We start from the raw sequence: 19422 nt of genomic DNA on the forward strand, positions 1-19422 counted from the left end.
GAAAGAAACCTCTCTGATCATGCTCATATTCTCTGTGTTTTCTTGAAAACAAGGTCGGCAGAGAGGTAGAAAGGGATGAATGGAATCAGAGAATATATAAATAATCCAGTTGAAAGATACTTAAACCAGTGCTGGCATAGGGCCTAATACGAGATAATGCTGGAAGTGTAGGATGAAATGAGATCAACATAGATTCTGAACACCAATGTTAGGATTTGGACTTTTTTTCAATAAGCAAAAAGGAACTATGGAAAACTTTCTAAACTAAGAATCTGACAAGTTCAGAATTGTTAAAACATTCAAAAGATAAATCTGACAAAATAATTGAATATGTAGATTGAAGGAGAAAGAACAGTAAGACAACTCAAGTTTCCAACTGAGTTGTTAATCTTTCCCCCTGCCCATTTCCCCTGATGGACTCTTACTTATCCTTCAAAATTCAGTCCCATTATCATGTATAGGAAATGTCCCTAAACTACTTGAATAGTACCCTACGCATACTTTATACTAAACAACCTCACAATAACATGGATCCTTTAAAAAGCTATTACTGAATCTGAGCTATAAACAAACAAATAATTGCCTAGATTCACAGATAGATACGTGGTAATAATACAAATTGAATTAAAGTCTATAGACCACAAGCACCTAGGGAGAACTTTTTTCCCACACTCATGACAAGCAGATGACCACAGATATCTTCAAAGTAGAAATAATGTTACAATTACCGACAAGTCTGAAAAAAGCCCGAGATAAAAAGCAAAATTTAGGAGGGAGGTCAAGGGGGGAAAAAATGAGACATATGTACTACTATTTGCAATACTTCAAACAATAATAATAATAATAATAATAATAAGTCAATAAAAACATTTTTTAAAAGAAAAAAAAATTACCGAAGGCAAGAGAACCAAAAGGTGTCATCAAGTCCTAGTTGGCTAACACATTGAGAGGTGATTTATTCCTTGACACAGTAGAAGATAACCAAGTCAAAAAGCCAGCTATCTTTTCAATGTAAGTCACAAATGGCATCAATATATGATTTCCATTCTCATTTAATTTGAGAAACCCTGTCTACCTCAAGCAACCAATAAATAACAGAAATACTGCAGATTGTAGGTGAGAGTTGTGTCTGGGTAAATAGCATAGAAGAACCTCTCATTCATATCAATGAAGATCTACTGAGAACCCGTTACAGGCCTGCTTTATATAGAATGCCAGGGAAGGGATGGCATAGTGGTAGACTGGGCAATTGCTAATAAAAGCAGTAAAAACTATCCCAGCATTGAGGAAGAGGACAATCTACAGAGAGAAGAATAAGTGGAAGATGAAAAACAAGTAGACAGCCGAGACCAGTTTGGCTCAATGGATAGAGCGTCGGCCTGCTGACTGAAAGGTCCCGGGTTCGATTCCGGTCAAGGACATGTACCTTGGTTGCAGGCACATCCCCAGTCGGGGGTGTGCAAGAGGCAGCTGATCGATGATTCTCTCTCATCGATGTTTCTAATTCTCTATCCTTCTCTCTCTCCCTCTCTGTAAAAAATCAATAAAATATATTTTAAAAAAAAGAAAGAAAAAGAAAAACAAGTAGACAATATAGTAAATATGACTAAATGATAAACTGTGGCCAAGACCATTAGGAAAAAAAGGAGAATTGAATATGTACCAGTGTAAGTAAGGAGATAAAAAGAGATAGAGATCATTCTGGGCAGAGGATAGTATCTATTCAGGCACAAACATGAAACAGGAGCTTGATGGCATGAGAAGCAGTCACAAGCTGGTCCTGAGTGAAATAAAGGGTAAGAGAAGCAGGTATGAGACAAGAACTTGGTTGGGATGGACCTGCAATAGGAAAGCCCCCCAGACCAAGGCAGATCAGCTTAGACTTGATTTAGTAGGCAAGGAAGAACTATGTTGGTTTCTTGGAAAGGGAAATAAAAACATATTTTTATAAGATGAAATGGGCAGTTCATGCTGCATGGATTATAAAATGGATAAAACTATAGAGGCATGTAAGGCAGGTAGAAACATTTCTCAGAAATCACATCCAGACCTAAATGAATGAGGCACCAATCTGAGAAGGGAAAATCTAAAAGATGCTTCAAAGCAAAGACCACTTAAAAGTAAAACTGAGAAGGCTTACTAAAAAAATAAAAACACATCCACTCTAAAAAAATAAATTTCTTTTTCAAATAAGCATCAGAAAGAGACTATTAAAATATATTTAAGCTGAAACTGGTTTGGCTCAGAGGATAGAGCACCGGCCTGTGGACTGAAAGGTCCCAGGTTCAATTCTGATCAAGGGCTTGTACCTTGGTTGCGGGCACATCCCCAGTAGGGGGCATGCAGAAGGCAGCTGACTGATGCTTCTCTTTCATTGATGTTTCTAATCTAGCTCTCTCCCTTCCTCTCTGTAAAAAATCAATAAAGTATATATTTTTTAAAAAATAAATAAATAAATAAAACATATTTAATACTAATTTCCCAAATAAAGTTGTTAACTTCAATCAAGTCTTCTGAAATAGATCCCATTCATCAGAAACTAACCTTCAAATTCAGAATGTGATCCATTAATACAAAACATCTTGGCTGCTTCAAAGGTAGCTCAATAGGTCCTCCTCTCTGTTGAGGATCCCAATTCAGCATCAACTGGAGCCAATTCTCCATGGGTTCTACTATTAAACTAGAAAACATACAAAAATGGGTGAAAATCCTTGTTCCAATATTATTTTAATACTGTAAAAAAGATAATCTTATAGGTTGTCCATTTCCTTTCTCATTACTTGTCTGTACCATTTTGTATCTTACTTTCAAATAATTCATGAAAAGGCCCAGCCAGAGGGGTCAGTTGGTTGAACATCATTCTGGGCACCAAAAGGTTACCAATTCAATTTCCAGTCAGGGTACATGCCTGGGTTGCAGGTTCAATCCCTGGTTGGGATGTGTGCAGAAGGCAACTGATTAATGTTTCTCTCTCTTATGTCCTTGGGTGAGACTAAAAAATAAACAAATAAAAATAGCCCTGGCTGGCATGGCTCAATGATGAGAGTGCTGGCGCATGCATTAAAGGGTCTCAGGTTCAATTCCCAGTCAAGGGCACATACCTGGGTTTCAGGTTCTTTCTGGCTCCATTTGAGACCTTTGCAAAGGCAAATAATCAATGTTTCTCTCTTTCTCCTTTCTCTCTCCCTTCCTTCTCTCTCTCCTTCCATGTCCCCTCTCCCCCTCCCTTCCACTCTGAAAATCAATGGAAAAAATATCCTTGGGTAAAAATAATAAAATAAATAATTCATGAAATGATAGGGGACAAACTTTTTCCATAAAAAAACACCCAGCCTGGACATTGTGGCTCAGTTGGTTGGAATGTTGTCCTATCTAGGTTTGATTCCTGGTCAGTGCACATATTCAAATTGCAGGTTCAATCCCCAGTCAGGGTGCATAGGAGAGGCAAACGAATGTTTCTCTCTCACATCAATATTTTTCTCTCTCCCTTTCTCTCTCTATAAGAAAATCTACAACCCAAAACCCACATATGTAAGTTAGTTTTTGGCAACTGTTCTCCAAGGAACAGTTACTTCAGTATCCCAAGAGTCTTCTTAGCACTTAAGCCAATCAATTGAATGGCAGCAGTTATTGTTCCCACTAGACTTGTGCTGCCCAATATGAGAGCCAATAGTCACAAGTGGCTATTTTCATTTACACTGAAGTTAATTAAAATTAAACAAAATTTAAAATTCAGTTCTTCAATCACATCACTCACCTTTCAGTGCTCAAGAACCTAATGTGGTCATAATATAAAACATTATATAATATAAAACATTCCCATCATAGCAGAAAGTTCTACTGGATGATAATACTTGAAACAGACAACTCTATTGAAGAAACTGAGGTGAACTGACATATACTTACCTACAAAGGCTATTTGGTTGAGGTAAATGACTACTGAACCGAACTTCTCCTGTCATCTCTTCACATGCAAATATACACTTTGGATCCTTCTTCTTAATCTTCTCATGCCTATACAAAACAAAAGCTACCTTAGTAGACAACCTGACTCACAAAAAAACTCAAGATTTTTGCCATTTAATTTTATTCAATTGTGTGTTTAAAAGGAAATTATTCCACTTAAAGAGAGGAGAAAAAGGCATGTTACTGAACATTTTCATTCACATTAAGCACACTGAAGTACTCTTCCATTTCTTACCAAGTAAATGGCTGCAGATGATGTAAAAAAGGCCTATATCCAGCAATACACTCAAATACCATTGTCCCAAAGCTCCAATAATCAACAGTAGCTGTATAAGGTTTATTCTCAAAGAGCTCTGGGGCCTTAAAAAGAAAAGAAATGCTTTAAATGTAATACTGTAAGAGAAAAGGTACTTTATTTTTTATCTACTATGTATATTTATAACCTTCATAAATAAGAGAATTTGGAACACTTAAATTCAAAGAAACAATACATATCTTACCAAATATTGCAATGTTCCCACAAAAGATGTACACAGACTTCCTTGATCAACATCTTTGGCATATCCCAGATCAATTATTTTATGTATAATCTACAAAATGATAAGCATTAAATGGTTGAAAAATTTGAAATGGAAAGGCAACAATGTCCTGATAAGGTTCTGGAGAGATAATGGTGAAGAGTTTGAGCTCTGGAATAACATAAATGTGATTCAAGCTTGAGCTCCACCACTTAACTAGCCTTATGATCTTAATCAAGTTACTTAGACTTCTCTTGACTTCCTATATAATATTATTAACAATCCCTACTTCACAGAACTGTTATTAAGATTCAAAGAAACAGCCCCCCCCCCAAAAAAAAATAATTTAACACAGTGCCTGTACATGGTAAAAACTAAATATAGATTGGCTATCAATTTTTATTTTGGTATATTCAAAATAAACTTGATCCATTATACTGAAAGACAGAGGTAAAGATGACTTCCAAAGGAAGAATTAGCAAACCATCTTAGAGTGGATCAGTGTGAGTACATACCCATCTAACCTCAAAAATATGCTGAAGTCTTTGGATTCAAAAGAAGGGAGAGATAGTTGGTGCCAAGCACACATGAAAGCCTCCTAAGAGAAGAAGCATCATCGAGGTTTCATCACTTCTAGCAGACTACCATCTTACTACAAGACCACACAATCTGATTCAAAGTTTAGTCTTGGCTTTACATCTTTTTTTGGGATGGGACTTCAGTGCGAACAGCAAATAAACTGCTCAAATTATTCTGATAAAAACAAATATTTCAGGAATCAAATCACAATTTTTGGTTCCTTTTAAGACGACTCATTTAAGAATCTGAGAAATCAAGTTTTGATTTTTAATTAAATATAGAACTTAGGAGGAGAATGAGTTTTTTAAAAATATATAAAACACATACTTAAGTAAATGTGCTTTTATTTTTTAAGTAATGCAGACCCAGGATGCAGGTGTGTGTTTTAGTGTGCCTTGTAAAGATTAATAAATTATTTACTTACTGCCTACCATTTCTGCTAGATACTGTGCTGGAAAAACAGAGGTGAACAAGACAGGTGCAGTTCCTTCTCTAATGGAGCTACTATGGCAGCAGAGGAGACAAACAACTAAACACAAAACCACAGTTCAGAATAGTGAGGGCAGATAGAAAAAGTAAGAATGCTATGGAAGGGCACCAAACTTCAAAGATTAACTATCACAAGGATACTGTATTCAACTGCCATGGAAAATTTCTTCAGTTTTCACCTACCTTTCCACCAACATCCTGAAGAACTATGTTTTCAGGTTTTAAATCACGATGTATAATTTTGTTTTCATGCAAATATCGGATCCCAGACCCTAAGTAAAATTTAAAATGTATTTTGAGGTACGAGAAAATACTGAATTAAAAAAAAAAAATCATCTCACATTTTGTACTTCTCTAATGCTCAAATTTATAAGGACCATCATAACCACTCAATTAATATTACAGCAGTTAAGATTTTCTCCTCAGAAAATCCAGTAACACTTAAAAAATACTACAGAAATATATGTTCATTTAATTTATGAAAATTAACATTAAAAAGAAATGGAAAAAGCAATTTAGAAAAATCCTATACTTATCCTTGTAGCCTTTCCCTCTCTTTTCAGCTAAGCTTTGGCCTCCATGACCCAGAAAAAGAAACAAAATGGAAATACATAGGGAAACATATTCTTGGCTTTTGAGCTTGCTAAAATAATCTTTGATTATTTTAGGGATTTTTCAGGAATTATTCTGATTAAAAAGAGATTTCACCCTAAGAGCTGACTTGAGAAACTATTTAACAGATATAATGCCACTGTTAAATGAAATTACTATGTTAATTAAGGAGGGAGGAAGAGAAAAATTAAATTAGGTCATTTAACACCATTTTTGGTCAGCAACTGCAGCATCTATTAGCCAAAAATTGACTCCTAGTCAAAAACAAAACAAAAAATAACAAAATACACTAGTTTTATAATAATTTAGCATCAACAATAACAATTAAAATTTTCTGGTAATTTCTTATAGATGCTAAAATCTATACTTTATAGTAGCATATAGAATCTTTTGTGAACCAAGACAGCATTAAATCATGATAGTATTTTCAAATTGATTACATACCTATATCGCTCAGTAAAGAAAGTATCTGGCTTTCTTTAAGTCCACAGCAATTTTCTGGTTTGTTGAGCAGCTAAAGAAAATAAAAAAAGGCTAAAAATGTATACTGCCAATGCTGCTGGGCAGTAATAGTAACACATTAATCACTATACTGTAGGAGAATATTCAAATAAGAAAATAAGTCATGATTAAGAAAATATACGAGGGGAAAAATTACCAAATCCACACAGAGAACATGCAAATTTCATGACAAGGCTTACAAGATAAAGTATTTGAAATTGAAAAGCTTGAAAAATCTCACATATATATATACATACAAAATCCATATGGCAGATTTAAAGAAGATGGGAAAGAAAAATTTGCAATACAAAAGAAACATTTTTTTTTTTGAGGCAGTGGGAAAAAGAAGTGAAGGGATGAAGAAGTACAGATATAGTCACAGGGATGTAACGTAAAGCCTAGGAAATATAGTTAATAATATTGTGATAACTATGCATGATGGCAGTTAGGTACTGGAAATATCGAAAGAATTATAAAGTATATAATTGTCTAACCACTAGACTGTACATCTGAAACCAATATAAAATAATATTGAAAATAAAACTTTATTTTTATTTAAATTTTTTATTGTTGACACTTCTGCAGATGTCCCCCATTTTCTCCCCTTTGCCCACCACCACCCACCCTCTGCCCCCTACTCCCTTTAGCCCTCATCACACTACTGTCTGTGTCCAAGGGCTATGCATATGTATTCTTTAATCCCTTCACCTCCCTTTATCCAGTCCTCTCCACCACCACCCCCTCTGACATTTGTCAGTCTGTTCCATGCATTCATGCCTCTGGTTCTAGAGCAACATTATTTATAATAGGCAAGAAGGGGGAAGGGGACTTTTTGATAAACACCTTAAACAATGATATTTTAATCTAACACCACGAATATAGTCCCATCCTGGAAATACCACCACTAACAAAAGAATGCATGTTCTAAATCAGGGGTTAGCAAACATTTCCTGTAAAGAGACAGACAATAAGTAGTTTAGGCTTTGAAGGCCAGTGGTATCTGTCACAACTACTCAGCACTGCCACGTAATAAAAAAGCAGGTAACATGCCATAGTTTACTGAACCTTATTCTAATCTAGATTATCATACTGAATGTGATTCAAACACTGTTAAAGTTCATTATTCACTATCTCATCATCTCAAACATCCACACTACCTTCCGGAGGTCTCCTCCAGAACAGTATTCCATTGCTAGAAGAGGTACGTCGTTAATCAGAAAATTTAGTTCCTCGGGAACATCACAGGCCTTTACAACATTGGAGTGGTTCAACCTAACAAAAGGGGGAAAATTATAATCAACATTTTTTTCCCAACAAAAAGGGACTGGGTTTGAAATGGTGGTTAACTGAGGGGCAGTGAGGGAAGAAAGGTTGGCATCATTTGTATAATTAAAAATTAGTAAATTAGTAAATAGAAATTCTGTCACTATCACTATAATTATACTTCTATATGCCAAGTAGTAAGCACCTTAATATACATTAAATCACTTATTCGTCATATAATTCTACTATGTATAGAGTTATTAATAGTTTCATCACACAGGAGAAAACTGAAGCACAAATTGCTAAGTAACTTAAGATGTCACAGCAAGTAGGTGGTCAAATAATGATTAAAATCTGGCAGTCTGAGTCCAAAGCCTATATATATATATATATATATATATATATATATATATATATATATATATATATATATATATAATGTATATATATATCATACTGCCTCTCCCATAATCACAGAATTACCTAGAGGTGAACACTATAAAAATTTTGATAAATTGCCTTCCAGATTTTAATCTGTTGTACACAAATATATTTTTTCAATAAATACTGCATCACACTATACATTGTTTTCTAACATCTTTTTTTAACTTAAAATATATCATCCAGCCGCCATCATCATCATGATGCAGTGGATCTCAAAACTGCAATAGATTCCCAGGTCTTAGGGATCTAAAGAAACAGAATCTCTCTAGTTAAAACCTGAAAGTTTACCTTTTTACCAACCTTTCCGGCCATTCTGAGTCTGAGAAGCATTAAAATGAATTGAGAACAGATACCGAAGTCAGAAAGTACTTAAATCAAAGCCAGAATCTCTTACCTACCAATTTTATGACTCTTTGAGCTTCAACTTCCTCATCTATAAAATAATAATAATATCTAAATACAGGGGTTGCTGTGGTAACTAGAAGAATTACTTATGAAGTAGCTGGCATAATATCCATGAAGGTTTTAAAATATGAACACTTCTTCCTTTGAGAGCTTAATTCTCCTCCTCTAGAGTGTGGGCAATATTTAGTGACTCATGCCTAACAAATAGAAAGTGGCACAAAGGATGGAGTACAACTTCTGAGGAAAGATCTTAAGAGATATGTCACCTTTCATCTTGCTCTCTCTCAGATCATTCACTTTTGAGAAAGCCAGTTGTCATGTCATGAAGACATTTAAGCTTCCCTATAAAGAAATCCATATAGTAAAAAACTGATGCCTTTGACCAATAGCCATATACAGTAAAATAGCCTGGACGTGGTTACTCCAGCCCCACTGAAGCCTTTGGATGACTAAAGCTCCACTCAAATGCTGGGATGTTTCAGGAAAGATCTGCATTAAAACTACCAGTTAAGTCATCCCCAAATTCCTAACCCACAGAAATGGTGAAATTCTAAAAGTTTGTTGTTTTAAGCTTCTAAATTTTGGGATAATTTTTACAAAGAAATAGATACACTATTTATCAAAACTAGGTGAAAGTAAGAAATGAGAATAGTTACTGTTATTTAACTAGAAAGTTAAACAGATGAGCACTGCCCAGGATCCAGAAGAAACATATTCAGTAATCACAGAGCTGAATCTGATAATACCTAGCTGACTTTTTAAACTAAATTAGTCATAACATGATGTTATTATGTGAAATAGAACACATCTATTTAATGAAAAATATACTCCTAAAAAGATTGTATGAAGAATGGATTCCAGGCCTTCTTCTCTATGATGTTCTCTGGCTGGGCTGGAGAACTTGGGAAATATAAGTCAAGTGCACTTACTTTTTCATGATCTGGATTTCATGGCACCACCGTTCTCTGTTTTTGGTACTCAGCTCTAGGCGACATGACTTAATTGCTATTTTGAGATCAAGTTCCTACCAAAATAGAAAATGAACAGAAAATAATACAAATAAGGCTCTTATACAGACTTACTTGCTATCAAAGAAATATCAACCTGGGGAAACAAAATTGTTTAGCTTAGTACTCTTGAATCAATGCTTTTACCAGATAAAAAATGAGAACCAATGCTTTAAAACTGAGCAAACACACCAAAGTGTACAAGCAAAGTAACTGAGGTTGTTGATCCTCTAACTGTCTAACAGGCCTCTTCAGAACACTGTCTCATAATATATTGCTAGAAAATGCAAAGACCCTGTCTCCCCATCAAACCCCTCTTTGAGCTTAGTTAAGATAGCTAACAAGGGCACCAGCCTCCAGCAGAACTAGAATGAAGAGGATAATTCAGGCTTCCAGGCCTCCATACCAGGTTTTAATATGACCCAACCTAATACAAAAACTCCAAACTAGTTCCTGCTTTCTTTGCATTTCAAATGACATTAAAAAAAAAAAATCCTAACAATAACTTACTTCTATTTCATATTTATAAAATGAACCTAACAGATCTTGCTTATGGTTAGTAATTTACCCAAGTCAGACTGAAATTAAACCCAACCTAATGTGCATTACAGGAAATAGCCAGACTTCATCACATTCTGGCAACAGAAATAATGCAGCCAGGAACAGCAGTCAGGACAAACCAGGAGGAAAGAAAATATATAGGAAGCAAGACATAACTTGTATGGGATAGTCTAACTGGGGAAGAAGAGTGGAAGGTGGGAGGAAAAAGCTAGAGATAAGATAGATGTATGGAGAAAGAAGAAAGGAACTAAATCTAGTGGATGTATGGAGAGCACCTTGAAGTCCCCTGTCAAGCCCTGCTGGGTGGGGGGCATGGCCTGAGGTTCCCTGGCCTGGTGCTGGGGCAGGGGGGGCAACCTGAGGTCCCCTAACCCAGTAGATGTATGGAGAGAGAAGAAAGGAACTAAAACTGGCACATGCCCCAAAGGGGGGGCAATTTGATTTTTAAGGGGGCAATTTGAGAATGAGTTATTAACAGTGGTTTTTTTTTGCATTTTTTATGGTTCTAGGGACCTCACATACAGTATATAAATATATAGTGACATATTTATGTATTTCAGTTCTCTATTGTTTTAAAACTTTACTTGCTATTTTTTCATATCTCTTCATATTATTTTTAAAATAATTTCTTAGTGAATTCTTCCTTGGCACTTCAACTGTCCTTTTGTACTTGTATTTTTCTCTTTGAAGGACGCCATGTTCTTTGTTTAGATCAAGTTAACGGTCCTTGTAGGCTTCTTCCACATGAACAGGAGTTCTCTTTTTGAATAATAAGAATTATATGTCATGGGGAGGGGGACATCAGGATTTTAGAGATGCTTAGGTAGGGCATGGCCAAAAAAAGGTTGGGAACCACTGGTCTAGCCTAACCACAGTCCTCGTGCCTTTCAATCTTTAGTTTTAATCAGGTACTACGTTATTGCAGCTACATCCCAAGTAAACTTTTGCCACCATGGAAATGATTTGGTACAAACATAAATATTAAACCCAGATTCTCATATGACTGAGGCAGGAAGTTTTTTCAAAAAAACCTCATTCTGTAAGACCCTTCAACTCCTCAGTTTCTATTTCACCTACTCTGTTTCTTTGTTTGTTTGTTTGTTTGTTTCTGAAAACAATTTTTATTTAAATTAGGGTTTAAATACATAACATTAAAACTGAATGAGGGGCCGAGACCGGTTTGGCTCAATGGATAGAGCGTCAGCTTGGGGACTGAAGGGACCTGGGTTCAATTCCGGTCAAGGGCATGTAACTTGGTTGCGGGCATATCCCCAGTAGGGGGTGTGCAAGAGGCAGCTGATCGATGACTCTCTCTCATCGATGTTTCTAGCTTTCTCTCCCTTCCTCTCTGTACAAAATCAATAAAATATATTTAAAAAAAAACAAACTGAATGAGGGAAGAAAAAAAAAACACCCAAAAATCTTTTTTTTCTTTCTTTCTATCTTTCTTTTTTTTTTTTTTTTTACTTCATATGGCATTGGGCAGCTGTTGCTATGTAGAAAGTTGCAAGCTCTATAGCTAGCTACATGACTGACATTTCAGTTTGAAATTTGTTCCCTTGTCAAAAGTTTAACTCTGATAGAAGATTGGCCTCAAATTATGGTGTTTGGTCAACAATTAGCTAGGATATGTCAGGTCAAATTACTACGGTGTTTGGACAACAATTAGCTAGGATATGTCAGGCAAGCCCGAAGTCCTTACACCTCACTGGAGGGAAGGTGGCAGGCTGCTCTAAACCCCATCCACCTGGTCAGGGGGAAATCTTCGACTATGGAGGGCTCCCTCTAGTGGTGCGCATGGCACTGCTGCCTAACCCCTCTCCCTCTCAGCTTCACAGAAGACTGTTCAGGCAGTGACATTCTCTGAGGGCAGGGAACTCTGCTGAGGAGATTTGGCCAGGCATAGGCTTGGCTGAAACATCACGGTATTGCTGTTTCAGGCTGGACACAGCCAGGCGCCTACTGCCTGACCTCTGTTTAAATGAGGAACTTCAAGACTAGACAGCATGGCTCTTTTCAGTTTATTGCATGAAGGAGTTACACTGGTCCAACTTAAAAGCAGACCCCAAATGGCTACATTATACAAGCTGTGAGGTTTTTAAACTTGTGACAAGGGTCAGAAGGGAAATTCTACTCATTGCAAAGAAATCCTCACTTAAGCTTCAGTGAGCCAAAAGCACTTAACACCCATGAACCTTCAGCTGGTCGTCCTTAGCCAGTCCAACCTCGACGAGGAACAGGCATATGTTCTTGCACTGGTCACCCTGCAGCTGAATTACTTCTCCACATTCTGGATGCTCAATTACAGTACCATTGTAGGCAAATTTCTTCTTAGAAGCCTTCACTAGTTTCTTTTATCGTAAACATCAGCAATCCCTGGGACAGTAGTAAAGGTCTTTCTGCCAATTCTGTTGAATTCTTATATGGATATTAGAGGCCTGGTGCACAAAATTCGTGCACGGAGTGGGCTGGGGTCCTCTCAGTCCAGCCTGCAGCCTCTCTAATTTGGGACCCTTCGGGGTATGTCCAACTGCCAATTTAGGCCAGATCCCGGGGATCAGGCCTAAACCGGCAATCAGACATCCCTCTCACAATCCTGCACTACTGGCTCCTAACCGCTCACCTGCCTACCTGCCTGCCTGATCACCCCTATTGCCTCTGCCTGCCAGCCTGATTGCCCCCAACTGTCCCCCCCTGCCAGCCTGGTTGCCCCATGCAGCCTGTTCGGTTGTCCGTTCAGTTGTGACGGTCACTTAGCCTTTTATAGTATTTTCCGGCATATAAGACGACCCCCTAATTTTACAGTTAAAACATAGGTTTAGGCCTATATTCGCTGCATAAGACTACCCCCCACTTCAAAGAAAAGACCTACTTTGCCATCAAGATTTGCAGGTAATTTTTGTGCAATTTTGGTCTTTTGCCCCCGATTTTCGGTTGACTTTTTTTCATTTCAAAAGTCGTCTTATACGCCGGAAAAATACGGTGTATATAGATATTCCTCTGTGCCTGAGGGAAGCAGATCATCACCCTTACTTGCATCAGCAAAGGGGTCGAAAGAGTGGAGTCTCTGGATAGGGGACATACGATATGATTCCTTTTCCTCAGTGGAAATGACTTGCAGAAGTCTGAGGTGGGAGAAGGCGGGCAGGGGGGACAAAGCATTGGGAAGAGAGAGTTCAAGGGGGAGGCTGCTGAGTCCTCAGTGGCGGCTCAATCACTGGGCTATTTCACCTATTCTTAAAGGCCTTCCTCACTCTACTTTTCACAAAGAATGTTCTGTGGAAAGTTTGTAGATGTCCAGGAAAAAAAACCAAAACGTACTTTTTTAAAAAATGGGAATATTCTAGAGACAGATAGTGATGGTTATACAATAATGTACAATTTTGTACAGTGTATTTAATGCCACAGAACTGTACACTTAAAAAGAGTTAAAATTGTGTTATATTTATTTTACCACAATAAAAAATGGAAAATATTTAATTAAATTAGTTTCTTTACTATCGGAGTTCTCAAAACTTGTAATATGCTAATGTGGATTATGATGCTCCAAATGAAGGAATCCTCAGGCGATGTCTTCACAAGATGGCAGCCACAAAATGGTCACCCTCACATCATCACAAGATGGTCAGCAGGGGAGGGCAGTTGTGGGAGATCAGGTTGGCAGGGGAGGGCAATTGGGGGTAAGATCAGGCCAACAGGGGAGAGGAGTTGGAGGCGATCAGGCTGGCAGGGGAAGGTAGTTGGGGGTGACCAGGCTGGCAGGGGAAGGCAGTTGGGGGGGACCAGGCTGGCAGGGGAAGTCATTTGGGGGCAACCAGGCCGGCAGGGGAGGGCAGTTAGGGCAATCGGGCTGGCAGGGGAGGGCAGTTGGGGGCGATTGGGCTGGCAGGGAAGCAGGTGTCAATCAGGCTGGCAGGAGAGTGGCTAGGGGGTGATCAGGCTGGCAGGTGAGCAGTTAAGAGCCAGCAGTCCCAGACTGTGAAAGGGATGCCTGATTGCCAGCAGTCGGCCATTCCCCGAGGGGTCCCAGATTGGAGAGGGTGCAGGAAGGGCTGAGGGACACCTCCCCTTTACCCCCCGTGCAAGAATTTCGTACACCGGGCCTCTAGTTTTATATATGCAGCATTTATCCAACTATTTGACTATAGTACCCTTTTTTCAAAGTGTTTCATGGGATTAGTTTTTCCAAATACACTTGAGAAGTGTTACCCTATTCCCTAGCAAGTGTTCTTTGATTACTTTGCCTTTCTCCATTACATCGTTAATTGTACTTAAAGGTGTTTCCGTGTCTACCATTCCCACTAGACTGGAAATCTCCTTGAGGAAAGAAAATACTGTTTTTGTTGACTTGGGCACCAGCAGCCTCCAGCACAGTAATCAACTATCTCACATAGTAAATAAACTATCTCACATCCTTTACTCTTCCTTACAGTGATTTAAGAGGTGTAAATGAAATACTGAGATGTGGCTTCTACTAAAATACAAGGATCTTGAAAGTTGCAAATGCAAATTGTAAGTCAGGCTTGGAAAAGCAATGAAGCTGCTTCCATGTCATATGACAGGGTATTTATTCTTCTTTTTTAAAATAAATATCTTTATTGGTTTTTTGTTTGTTTGTTTTGTTTTTAGAGAGAGAGGGAGAGGGATAAAGAGATAAGAAACGCCGAAGAGAGAGAAACATCATTGATCGGCTGCCTCCTGCACACCCCCACACAAGGGATGGAGCCGGCAACCCAGGCAGTGCACTGACCATGACCAAGGAATTAAACCAGCAGCCTCTTGGTTCCTGGGTCGATGCTCAACTGCTGAGCTAAGCCAGGCAGGCTCCTCTCTATTTAATACATGTTCAGCTGTCAAATGTCCCAGTTTGGGGGAAGTCCACTCTGGACACCTAGACAGTTCCTGAAAAACTTCTAAGATTTCAGAAGACTCAAATCTCTTCCATTTAAAAAGTGATACATTCCATAGAGACAGAAAGCAGAATGTTGGTTTACTGGGCTTCCAGGAAGGAGGAAATGGGTAGTTACTGTTTAATGGGTACAGTTTCAGTTTCAGAAGATGAAAAAGTTCTGAAAAGGAATGGTGGTGATGATTGCACAACAACGTCCTTAATGCCACTGAACTGTACACTTAAAAATGGTTAAAATCGCTAACTTTATGTTATAGATACTTTTTAAAATTTTAAGTGATATATTCATCCACCCCCAGCCAAGGACCAAGAAAAGCAGTAATGAAACATGCCAGAATGCATACAAATTTTTTCTGATGGTCAGGCTTTGATAAAAAGGCCACAGGCAACATCCACTGGAAGTACTTGGCTTCCCCCTCTTTTCTCTTTGAGTGCCTTTATGTCCTCTCTGATGGTAATACTTGCTAAATTTACTAGTTAGTTGTCTGACTGGCAAAGTATTTAATGCCTTAGTTCTCACCTTCCATTCTCCCTCTCTCCAAGATTTTCTCATATGCTCTATCTGAAAACCAACCTCACAAAGTTTTCTCAGTTCTATCAGTGACATTTGTCATTGTAACTGTCACACAGACATCCTATTCCTACACAGATACACTCCCATCTCCCCTACTTCCCACCCTATATTATGGGCTCTCCTCCCACAACCATATTTTTTAAGACAACAAATCATTAGATTCCAAGAAGAAGAAAAAAAGGCAATCAATCATGATTTGTTCTCTTGAATTCACTTCTCCATTCATAGGCCAATTGCAAGCATTTTAGTAATATCTTAACTGCTCATCTTGTGCCATATATTTTTCCACTCAGATTATCTTTCACACAAAAAAAATCTGAGAACATCACTTTCATCTTGGCATTTCCTTTTTTAATGTCAATTGATGATGATGATGATGATGATATCAACAACAAAGCAGCAGCGGAGCTAATATCTAAGGGCTTATCATGGGCCAGATACTGTACTTAGCTTTACACACATTATCTTATTTAACTCTCAAACAGACTCGTATACACTGTTGTAACCATTTTACAGATGCCCAAACAAAGGGTATAAGGCAGGGTCATTAGTCCAGGGTCTATACATCAAAAAGTTCTGTGAATGTCTTTCAGGAAAGCATGAACTTCTCAAATAGCAATGCATAAAGTTGCATGGATGTGCCTCTACATTTTTTCCTGAGAAAATGGTTCTATTTTTATAGGTGCATCAAAAAGACAAACATGATTATTAACTGCTGCTACATTGGTTAAACATTTTTTTTATTAAATCAATGCAAAATTCCCAAGTGGGATGTTAGCTGTCTTCCATCCACTAAACTAGAGCATCTCACCCTCAATCTATCTCCTTTACATGGTGAAACCAGGATCACATTCAGCAGTGGCTCCTCATACTGTTCCCCACCTGGAACCTATTTCCAATTCCAAAGCCTACCTATGTTTCCAAAAGCTTAACTGTGGCTCCACCATGAAACCTTCTTTGTCGCCTCCAGCCCCACTGACATCACATGGTCTCCAAGCACACACACAGTCCAACGGGAACCCCCTCTTCGGCCCCCTTTTCTCATCCCCTCGTGCACACTCTTGATGTGCATGCGCTTCACCCACCCTTACACTCTGCATTCACAGGGACACATACACACTGTCACACTCGTAAACACCTGGTCTCTCTCATCTTGACACTTATACTATGAATTCTCCCTAATAGTTCTCACACACGCAAACCTAGTACCTCAATCATCTGGCTCACAATCAATCAATCTCTCTCTCTCTCTCTCTCTCTCTCTCTCTCTCTCTCTCTCTCTCTCTCACACACACACACACACACACACACACACACACACACAGGCTCACAATCTCTCTCTCTCTCTCTCTCTCTCTCACACACACACACACACACGCACGCTCACAATCTCTCTTTCTTACACACACACACACGCACCCACCCACAGACACGCGCGATCCCTGGCCCACAACACTGCCCTCGGTCTCACAGACAACCTTTCACAAACTGACAGCCGCGGGGTTCCACAGACGCTCACACTTGCCCCCGCCGCCGCCGCCGCTCCCCCGCGCGCCGCCTCACCCGATGCTGGTACAGGCAGACGTTCCCGAAGCCGCCGGCGCCCAGCCGCTCCCGCATCTCCCAGGGCCCGCCCGCGCCCGGCCGCAGCCCCGGGGGCCGCTCCATGGGGCGGGAGGGCGAGCGGCCTCGGAGTCCACCGCTGTTCCAGGGCCGGTTCCGGGGCGCGGAGGCTCGCGCGCCTTTCTTCTCGCGATAGCGACGCGTCACTTCCGGTAACTGCCACAGGGCAAGCCCCGCCCACGTTTCCCCCAGGATCCGCCGCTACCCAGCGGGAGTGAAGGTGGGCAGGAAAGGTGGGCACTTTGCACCTGGTGAGTGTCCCGGACATTTTCCTAGCTGAGAGAACCCACTCTCCTCCCCCACCCCCACCCCAGTCTCCAAAAGTGTAAGATCTCTCCAGGCCGTATGTTCCCTTCCAATCACTTTCCAAACCAGTCTGTCCATATTGGTCTCCACCCGACTACCTGTCACCTTCACACCTCTAGTCTATTCATCAACCCGTCACCCGCTGAGCTGGCAAAGGCCAAGGCCCTTAAAGTGATTTAAATATTGAGGAATCTGAAGAATTAGAAAGAATCCTGCGCTAACAGGCCCACTGATGCATTAGTCTTCATAGTTCGCCTTTTTTTAAAATTAAATTATTATCTTCCATACGCTAGCCAGGCTCAGCTCTTCTGCTTGACTTGTATACACTGTCCCAGGATAGCCCCTGTAAACCCAAACGACTCAAAGATGTGATGCTGTTCCACAGTAAAGAATGTTGCTTCTGCCGAAACCGATTTGGCTCAGTGGCGGAGCGTCGGTCTGCGGACTGAAAGGTCCCAGGTTCGATTCCGGTCAAGGGCATGTACCTGAGTTGCTGGCACATCCCCAGTGCGGGGTGTGCAAGGGGCGGCTGGTCGATGTTTCTCTCTCATCGACGTTTCTAGCTCTCTGTATCTCTCCCTTCCTCTGTAAAAAATCACTAAAAAATATATTTAAAAAAAGAAAAAAAAGAATGTTGCTTCTGATTTCGGGAGCTTTCCCCCAAATGCCTCACAGAGCTTGCTGTCACGTTATGGGTTTGCCAGTGGCTCTAGTTTCTCATTGTGGAGATTGTGTCATACGTGACCCAGGGTGCAGAAGAAAGGTTCGGGAATACTGTTGGTGCAATAGGAAGTCCATCCAGTGGCGGATTCCGTTAGCTTAGGGGAATCAGCTCCCCAGTTTTGCTTTGAGTGGGTCATACAGTCCCATAATTGGGGCATCTCCTTAATCACTTCAAGTGTGACAATCAGCATGGAATCAAATTCTCTGAAGAAATTTATAAGTTGCGTTAAGCCGGTCATTTGAGTGTCCTTTGAGATCATGTACACTTGGAACATCCTTTCCACATCTTAGCCTATGAACTCAGTACTTGGAATTCCTACCAACACTTCGTGACACACCTGATGTAACATGTAAGATGTTTAAAGATGGGTACATTGTTTGCACCACAATACTTTGAAAGCACGGAATCTGCATCTGGTAGAGCAAATGTGTCTCTTGTCATCAAAATCCTTGAATAGTGCAATCAGATTGTTGAGCAGTGCATGATACAAAGCAAGTCATGTTATAATTGGAACAGTCATGTGTGTGGTATTGGAAATTCTGATTTCTCTATGTGCTTGGTAACCATGGAGCTGAAGTATCAGACTTGGAGGTGATTGCAAATGGCACCTCTAAGAATACATACCTTAGAGCTGGGCAGCCTGCACTGATGACTGTGATGTAGATTGTATTATCATTTGCTAGGTGACACTGGAGTGTCCGATCTCCACAGGTGTGGCTGAAATCTATCACTTGGAAGATCCAGGGAGACATGCTGAGGACTGAGGATTCTGAGGATTGGACTGACCCTGATCTTTGCAGGAACCTGGTTTCCTATAGCTCCCTCTTTGAACATCCCATTCACATGGATATTGCATAGGTTTTTGTTTTTTTTTAATCCTGGGCTGAGAGATGGGCTCCATAAATTCAAGTTGGCCAATCTGTTTTTTCATGCATAAAATG

The 19422-nt window shown here is 39.6% G+C and overlaps 1 protein-coding gene across 17 annotated transcripts in view; it reads right to left on the reverse strand.

Annotated features, from left to right (window-relative positions):
- Positions 1-17740, reverse strand: part of CHUK (component of inhibitor of nuclear factor kappa B kinase complex) — a 35015-nt gene extending 17275 nt beyond the window's left edge. For 3 of the 17 annotated variants that reach the window (XR_004988121.2, XR_004988120.2, XM_036438842.2), the window contains exons 1-9: positions 17300-17736; positions 9707-9801; positions 7823-7937; positions 6609-6678; positions 5736-5824; positions 4467-4556; positions 4202-4326; positions 3907-4014; positions 2545-2680 (exon numbers count right to left, since the gene is read on the reverse strand). Coding sequence is in view for 9 of the 17 variants with exons in the window: in XM_036438842.2 (XP_036294735.1) it covers positions 2545-2680; positions 3907-4014; positions 4202-4326; positions 4467-4556; positions 5736-5824; positions 6609-6678; positions 7823-7937; positions 9707-9801; positions 17300-17719 (1248 nt within the window). In the remaining 8 variants the exon portion in view is untranslated. Of the gene's footprint in view, positions 1-2544; positions 2681-3906; positions 4015-4201; positions 4327-4466; positions 4557-5735; positions 5825-6608; positions 6679-7822; positions 7938-9706; positions 9802-16319; positions 16499-17299 lie in introns of all 17 variants that reach the window. The other 14 variants (XR_004988125.2, XR_004988123.2, XR_004988124.2 and 11 more) reach the window with 9 other exon arrangements.
- Between the last annotated feature and the right edge of the window lie 1682 nt (positions 17741-19422).

The sequence above is a fragment of the Pipistrellus kuhlii genome, unplaced genomic scaffold (genome assembly GCF_014108245.1).
Source record: "Pipistrellus kuhlii isolate mPipKuh1 unplaced genomic scaffold, mPipKuh1.p scaffold_m20_p_15, whole genome shotgun sequence".
Taxonomy (NCBI): domain Eukaryota; kingdom Metazoa; phylum Chordata; class Mammalia; order Chiroptera; family Vespertilionidae; genus Pipistrellus; species Pipistrellus kuhlii.